This window comes from Falco rusticolus, chromosome 5, assembly GCF_015220075.1.
Source record: "Falco rusticolus isolate bFalRus1 chromosome 5, bFalRus1.pri, whole genome shotgun sequence".
Lineage (NCBI taxonomy): Eukaryota > Metazoa > Chordata > Aves > Falconiformes > Falconidae > Falco > Falco rusticolus.
In genome coordinates this window covers 62,474,755-62,482,799 of record NC_051191.1, presented here as the reverse complement: position 1 = coordinate 62,482,799, position 8,045 = coordinate 62,474,755, and the positions used below count along the sequence as shown (strand labels likewise).

Below are 8,045 nucleotides of genomic sequence, written 5' to 3'. Positions count from 1 at the left end.
ATAGCCAGAAAAAAAACAGATTGTAGAAGAAACAATCATGCACTGGCCACAGGATAAACAATCGCATGACCACTGTTCCATTTCTAACCCCTATTTAAAGATATAAAATAAGTTTACTATAACATTTGGGTGTATTTAGACACTGAGCAGTCTGTCTACTAGCCTGGTTCTTATTGATACGTGATAATGATATAAACATGTATTTTAATAACATGAAACCCTTGAGGACCACTTTATCTATTGCAGTAAACACTACAGTTTGGTCTCAAAATCCTAAAAGGGCATAAGAAAATAAATCCTAGCACCCCCGATTGACTTCACCTGCATTTTTATTGCCTACATATTCATAGTTTAAGTAGGAGTTAAGGAGGAGGGCAGCCCCATGGTTTAGTTTAGTGGCTCGGTGTGTGTGCTACAGATAGGATTTCCATTCCTTCTGTCTGGTTTCCTGGCTTGGCAAAAGCAGGAGTGTTGCATCTCCTGGATGAGTGGAAAACACAGTATATCATCTCTCAGCAGTGACCTCTCCGGTTAATGAAGTAGCAGTGCCGAAAGGAACACTACCAAAAGCAAAAATTAGGATGGCTACAGGAAAAGGACCCAAGAAGGTGTAGCAAATGTAAGCAGAATGAAGATACTTCGCTGCTCCAAGCAGGAACACAATAATCCTTTTTTCTTCATTCATATTGGAAAGTACTCCTCACTGCATCTTTGCATACTGCTTTCTCTTAAAGCAAAGAAATTAAGTTTCACTGCAAGCATACTGTCTATGCTTATTTGTCCCTTTTATGTTGTGGGAAAAGGTGTAAGTGTATATAGGTAGTTCCTATAAGTTCTGCAGGCAGGAAGGGGTTCTTTAATAGCGTGGCAGTCACTTTTCAGCCTCTATCTGTGTGTGTATATGTGCCTGCACGTTACAGAGAGAGAGGCAGAGAGCAAGCAGTGCAGCTGAATTTAGAAAGTTATAGATGTTCTCATCAGCCCCATGCAATGCAGCAGAGATTCCTTCCAAAAGCCAAGGGAGCAGAGGCTGCAGACAACAGATGTGAGAGGGGTTCCCATAACTGTCAATTTTCAAAGTGTTTGCATTGAAAAGAGAGGAGGTGCTATTTTGATTGATATTTCAGTTGCAGTATATAAAGCAGAGGAATTCTTCTTACCCTCTGCTTGTCACACTGATCTGCATACTCTCTCAGCTGGACTTGGGGCTACTACTTACTGCATCTGAAGGGCTGAAACTCACTGGAAATAAAGAATTCTTGTAAAAATGCCGGAACCCACCAAGAAAGATGGTAAGCATAACAAATACTACCTCAAGATTTCTTAATTACAGGAATTACGAGTACACACACACACAAACAGTTTTTAGACCATCTTCCATATTTCAGCAACAAATAATATCTAAGAGTGATAGCTGTGTAACATCATTGTATCATTACAGATCACCGACCTTTTAAACTAAGAAATTACTTTCAGGTAGAGGTATAGCACAAAGCTGTTTTGCCTCCAACTGTTTTAGTCAATAAACAATGGCTTGCAGAGATACTGCAAAACTACTTGATTGGGCAAATGCTGTATTCACTTTTTAAAGACTGAGGGATTTTTTTAGTGTAATTAGTACTTTGTCTATAGCTAAGATATCTAGACTCTGGAAAACAGGGAATAACCATTTCTTATGTGATAAAATTTAAAAAGCCAGCATTTTGATATGCTTTTCATAAAGCTTTATAAGTTATTGAATAGAAACAATGTGTTTATCAAACAGTTTTAAGATTCTGATGAAAATATATCCTATGTGTCTAAAGCATAATTGAAGAATGTAGTAAGTTTTGCTGTACAGGTCAAACTGCAATGATACAATTTGCCACACTACAGAAATTATTATTTTATGTTTCAGAAGGCTAGTTAAAGGCAGTAATACTGCCCCTTCGTAGCAAAGAAACTGAGTATGTGTTCTGCTAGCAAGATACAGAAATTGTCCATTGGAGACTACCCAAAGAGGCATAAAATCTTCAGAGTCCATTATTTCATAACTTTTTAATAGCTAGTATTTTTTTTTTTACTATTTTTAAAATTTAAGCTACATAAGCTTCTTATATTTACATTTTTTTTGTAGCCCTTCTTTTATTTTTCTTTCAGATTTAGACATTTTGGTAAGAATTTTTGGTGATTATTGTTTAGCATTGACAATATACATAGCTTCTGCAAAGCCATAAATGTGCAAACTGTATATGCTTTGCAAGTGTTGCCAAAGAACAGGTATACAGACAAGTTGCCAAATATATTCCCAAATGCAAAACTGAGTTTAATCTTAAAGATAATCTTGTGGAAAGTACAGAAGTCATTAAATAGCATTTATTTCCCATCAATTCTGAAAGATCTGATAGGCCCATGTGTGTAGTTTGAATGAGTACATTTGATTTAATACTGTTCTATCAACAGCATTTGCTTGATTTTAAAAGTATTTGAAATATTTTCTGTTTTTGTGGAAGGCAAGAGCAAAGCAACTATCAGGAGCATTAGGCAGTTTCAGCACCTTGTTGGGTTGGGGGCATATGAAAACTAAACTTTTTGCACAACTGAATCTTAAGTGTTGACAGACCAATGTGATCACTTTACTTACTAGCCCTCCTTAGTGCTCGAGGACAATGATGGATGAAGCATCCTTCTGAAAATAGCTACACCAAGTGCACGAATTAATACGAGAGCCTAATCCTCTATATCAAACCTAGAGCCAAGCCCCTTCTAGAGTGTCTTATTTGTAATTCAAATGATTTACACATGTATTAAGTGACCTTTTTACTTGATCTGCTATTTGACTGGATATTACCCAGTTTAATCAGAATGCATTCTGTGGCTGCCAAATAAACAAAAAACCTAAAATATTTCTGTACTTTCAAAAGATCTGTGCTTTGGAGAAAATCTGTCAGGATGCCCATGTTTCTAAAGGTTATTATTCTGTTTAAGCCTAGATTGTTTCAAAGATGTTTTTACAATGCAGTGATTACAAATGCAACTCCGTGGTTGTGTTACAAAATAAGTTTAGTAACTCTGAACAACATTATATTGACAGTGGAATAAATGTGATTTTTGATGAGTCAATATTCAGGAACATAAAAAATATTGAAGCCTTGTGTCCTGATAGAGCTAGAGTTCACAAGTAGTAATGAGCTCTGGAAAAGTGATACGCACAGGTTGTACACTGGTTGTTCCTCATTGCACCCAGCTTATTTGCAGCCAGTAGACCAGGGTGATAACAGGTTTTATCTTATTGTACTTAAGAGATTAGCTGCTTCCTAAAGATTTTTGATTGATCAAGAACTCACCTGAGTCAGCAGCAGTACCTGTATAGTAAGTAGAAGTACTTACATATTAGCTGCAGGAATATTCGGTACCAATGATAGTACAATACCACTGCTACTACTCACATTAATTCTACCAATAAGAATTCAGAACCTCACATGTCCTTCAAATGCCTGTTCTCAAGGTAATCTCCAAGGTGTGAAGGATCAAAGGTAATTAATCAATGAAGGTGAACCTTGGACTGATTACATTCTGGAAGGCACCACTGGAAGGCCTCTCTGAGAAACCTTTGCGGAAATTGTTGGCAGACCACAACAGAAAGCAGATTAAAAACAGAGGCTTAAGGCTGCTGCATCACATGGGCGTCTAAGCATTATTCTTCTGACATGTCCAAAACAAGCAGTCTACATGAATTATCCCATATCGCTTATTCTCACAGGCCCTGACAGTTAAAAATAGCATATACAAGAGCAAGCAGCTGAGAAATCAGAAACTGGCTAACACTATGTTAAGAAATGTTAAGAAAATCTCAGCTTTGCATTTTTTTGTCACTGAAGTCTCTGAAGTACATAGCTAGATTTTTCAGAGGCAGTGCTAGAGCAAGCTCCCAGGCTTTTTTTTTTCAGGCCAAATGCTCTTTGAGCTATTTTAAGATTATTAGATTACCGAAGTGAGAAATTTCCTGACTTGGTGAGAGTGTAGCCTCACAACGTGCTCTTAACAAATAGGATCACCAAACTAAACACACCACTCAGCTTAGAGAAGGTTGCTGGAGCACTTCAGCCTGATGGAATTTGTCACTGTAGAAACAGGCTTCCATGACTAATGATTTAAGGCCTTCATTGTACTCCTAAAAAGTTGAAGTCCTATATATTACATCAGCTGTGGCTTTTTTTGAGTATATGGTCATGATGTTGCAAGGTAGTTTTGTCTTAGCCTGTTCAAGATTTCGTATTCACAAGGTGAAGTTTACATCAATGGGTTAACCGATCCCAGTGGATGACTAGGATAGAACTGTGATACCTTTACCAGCACATTTAAATTTTAATGGTCTTTAGTTTTCCTGGTGACTAACCAAATAAACCTCCCTCATATTACTTCCTGTAATTTGTAATCACTCAGTCAGTCTTTCCTCTCTCCCCTTTCCTTTAACCAATATTCAGAATAAGAGCTGCTCGTTAATTAGGTGCCTTCTTAAACTGTCACAGGCCACGGCATTTGGATATGCTCTTGTAAAAGTGCCAAGACTCTCAAGAGGAATGGTTTCAAACTATTTGTGGGCATCATCCCACAGGGACAGGTGCAAGTCAGTCCCCAGTAGGCAGCTCTGTAAATTTGCCTTATTTATTTTCCCCAACCTAGGAAATAACTCAGGGCCATGAGTTAAGCAACCATTCCGAATTTTAAGCCAATGCATTTATCAACTGTCTGCCAACTTAATTTTCTAAGGGTTTGCAGTCTCTGCTTTAATACTGCTTGAGGCATCCACATATTGGCAAGGCATTAAAATTAAAACTCAGTGTGTCTACTTTAGACAGTGGTTTAGTAAAACTTTTTTCGGTCTGTAAACAGCATGGATGTAAAAGTTGTGAAGAAAACTGTGCATATATTGTCTGTTAGAAGGACAATCTCTACAACATGAAGCAATTGTGAAAGGAGGTTAAACAGACATTACCAGTAGAGACTGCTTTGGAGATACAGTAACACTGTTCTCTCTGAAGAAGCCCGATTGAAACCGCCTTTACTTCTATGAGCTTTTAAACATGACCAGTTTTGTTTCATTGTATGATTCTTCTACAATTATAGTTGCTTTATATTTATAATATTTAAAACAATACCCCAGTCTGGTGTATCAAGATAATAGGCACTGTCAAACAAGTCAGCCTAGTCATATAATTCATGTAAGGAGACATGTAGAGCAGCATTCCTGTGGGAAATCAATCTCAGTACCAAGGCTGGATAAGATTCAATCAAAGTTAGATTTCTTTTCAAGGTCAGACAATTTTTCAGAGGTGAAAAAAAAGTTAAATGGAAATCCTGTTTCAGTATATGGATTTGGCTTGTGTCAAAATTAACACTACTGATGGAAAGTTTTCCTGAAAATTCAAGAACCCAGCGCATGAACATTGTATAACATTGCTTAACGCTTTCCATGCAGAAGAATGGACCTGTATAATCGTTTTATTATGGCACCAAACTGGGCACTGCAGCTGCTGCTGTCCTTGCTGCATAGATACATGCTTCAGCGACGCAAAAGAAAAGCATACAGACATCGATCTTCTGCCACCATCATTGCTCCTCTGCAGGACTGACTGAAAGGCATTCCCATTATTTCTAACTACCTTCAGTCTCGGAGCCAAATCACACTCAAAGTCAGGCCTACATATATCATTTACAAGCACTGTATTGAAGTCACAGGTAAATGAGTTTTGGTGGACGAGGGAAGGAGGAAACCCTAACCCCTTATCTTATTTTCCCTCTCAATTCTTTAGAAAGTTTCTCTTCATCACCTCTAGTGAATAAATTTAAAGCCCTCACAAATGGAAAGCAAACTTACGCCTAACTGTTGTAACTAGATCCCTTATGGTGGGCCGCGCTCCTGTCCTGAGCCCTGCGGAGCTGTGTCCTCCTGCACAGATCTTGTTGCACGCTGGGAACTGAGTTGTTCTTAGACTGTCTTTGCCCTCCCATTGCTCATTTCTAAGTGTTGCTCCCACACTTCCTTCTGAGATACCATCTCAGATTTGTTCTTTGACCTTCCACCTCCACTGCTTAAGTTTAAGACTACTTTTCTAAGCAGATTAATTTGATTGAAAAAAAAAAACCCTACACTGGCAAAGAAAAATCCCCAAACTCAATTTATATTGGAGTTTTTACATTTTGTTTTATTTACACCATTATTATACAGTGTAAATGGAAGGAACTACATTGATTTTATTTTCTCATATAATGCATTGATTTTATTTTAACAGTAATGTAGGAGGATAACAAAAGATTGATCTGGCTTACTGTTGTTCTTACTTGAGCTGAAAAGCTTGTCCGCCTGTGCAAAAAGCAGTGTATTTATGCACAGGAAAAATAATTAATATTATCACACTAAAAAAAAAAACTCATTGAGTTCCAGAGGAAAGCAGAGAACAGTCTTTCAGCAGACCAGAGGGTGCTTTGTACTTTGCAAAACTGAAATTAGCAAATGCTGCCTTTGTGCCTCCCTATGCTGCACCTGTTGGGAAGATAAATAAAGGACTGCCCAGTTCTTTCCCCTCATACCTCCTAAATATATCACTTTAAGAGAGCTTTAAAAAAAAAAACAACCGTGCTACAGTACCCTTCTGTTCCATGAAAAACTGGATGAGTTTCCTCCTATTAGTTTCAGGGATCTACCGTACAAGATGGGAAGGTCTATGGTCGCACAGCAAAAACCCATAACAGATAGATCAGGAGAGACCAGTTATCAACACATTAGTAGCTGTCACACACATCAACAGTCCTTGGAAAATATGTTGTACAACTTATTACATGTTTCCTAAGGGGACATCCAGAGGGTTCCTTGAAGTGGAAGAGCAAATCAAGTTTGAAAATAAATTACCTGGGGAAATTTCCCTTGGAATAGAGCCAAATACTAGACTCGTCACTCAGTCAGAATCAGAGATTCTATTTAGTGAAGAGGTCTTAATTTAATAATTGCTCTAGAAGGAGGGGGAAAAAAGGTCATTCTCATCCAGACACTAATGTGACTTTGCACTGAATGTAAAAATCCGTAAAATAAAGAAGGTGGCAAATGGATAGAATCATTAATTTCAGTTGTAATTAGAATTATCTCAGTCCTACTGCAAACAGCTTTGTTCCCTGAGTCTGAGGAACTCTGTAGCTGACAAACAGCCCCTTCCCTTCCCATCCAGCCCCGTCTCTCTGCTCTCAGCCGCAATGCAGTGTTACTTCTGAAGACTACAAAAAAAAGCTATATAGGGACATATAGGATATAGGGAACCGATATTTGAAGCCATTTTTCCATCATTTACCGGGGGAGTTTGATGCACTTTATTACCACTGGGAGATTTTATTGTTTTGTTTTGAAGAGTTGTTGGCATTTTAAGAGTTAGGGAAGAGAGGACTGATCTGACATGAATGCCCATGTTAGTTCATTGAAAATTTTGATAAGTTTGCAACCGTACAAAGATCCTAACAGTCTTTTAACTGTCACAGAAGATCTCTGGATTAGGAACCAGATACCTAAATGGAAGTGTGCACAAGTGAACTAGGTGTCCCCGCTCCCACTGGAGTCACAGGCAGCGGGTCATTACAGTCAGTGGAGCCCAAATTGCTGTTCAGCTGACCAGCCAGCAGTTGCCTAAACATAGGTGCCTACTGCCATATGAGACGCTCTAGGATACACTGAATACCCATTTTGGACTGGCAGATATGGCTCAGGACCTACGGCAGATCTGCAACACCCTGGAGTAGTAACTAGAAACCAGAAGGGTTTCTACAGTACCTGAATATCATTGATCAGCTATGTTTAAGGAAATTATTTGAGCCATAAGCAGCTATTTTATGGTGAATAAAAATCTAATTCCATTGATTATAATGGTAGCTCAGACTCCTAGCTCACACCACAGACGCACATTCATGTCTCTCCCTTTTTTCTGAGTACCTTAACAATAAGGCTGCAGAGTTACTCTGTATAATTTGTTCAATTAGTGTTTAAGGATTTTCTGCAATGGGTAGTTTTTAAGACAAGG

General features: G+C 38.2%; 1 protein-coding gene across 6 annotated transcripts in view; it reads left to right on the top strand.

Moving 5' to 3' along the window:
- Window positions 1–1,175: 1,175 nt before the first annotated feature.
- MYBPC1 (myosin binding protein C1) overlaps window positions 1,176–8,045 on the top strand; it is a 79,115-nt gene continuing 72,245 nt past the window's right edge. For 5 of the 6 annotated variants that reach the window (XM_037390270.1, XM_037390265.1, XM_037390266.1 and 2 more), the window contains exon 1: window positions 1,182–1,292. In XM_037390270.1, the coding sequence (XP_037246167.1) occupies window positions 1,268–1,292 (25 nt within the window). In that variant the 5' untranslated portion in view covers window positions 1,182–1,267. Of the gene's footprint in view, window positions 1,293–8,045 lie in introns of all 6 variants that reach the window. The other variant, XM_037390268.1, reaches the window with a different exon arrangement.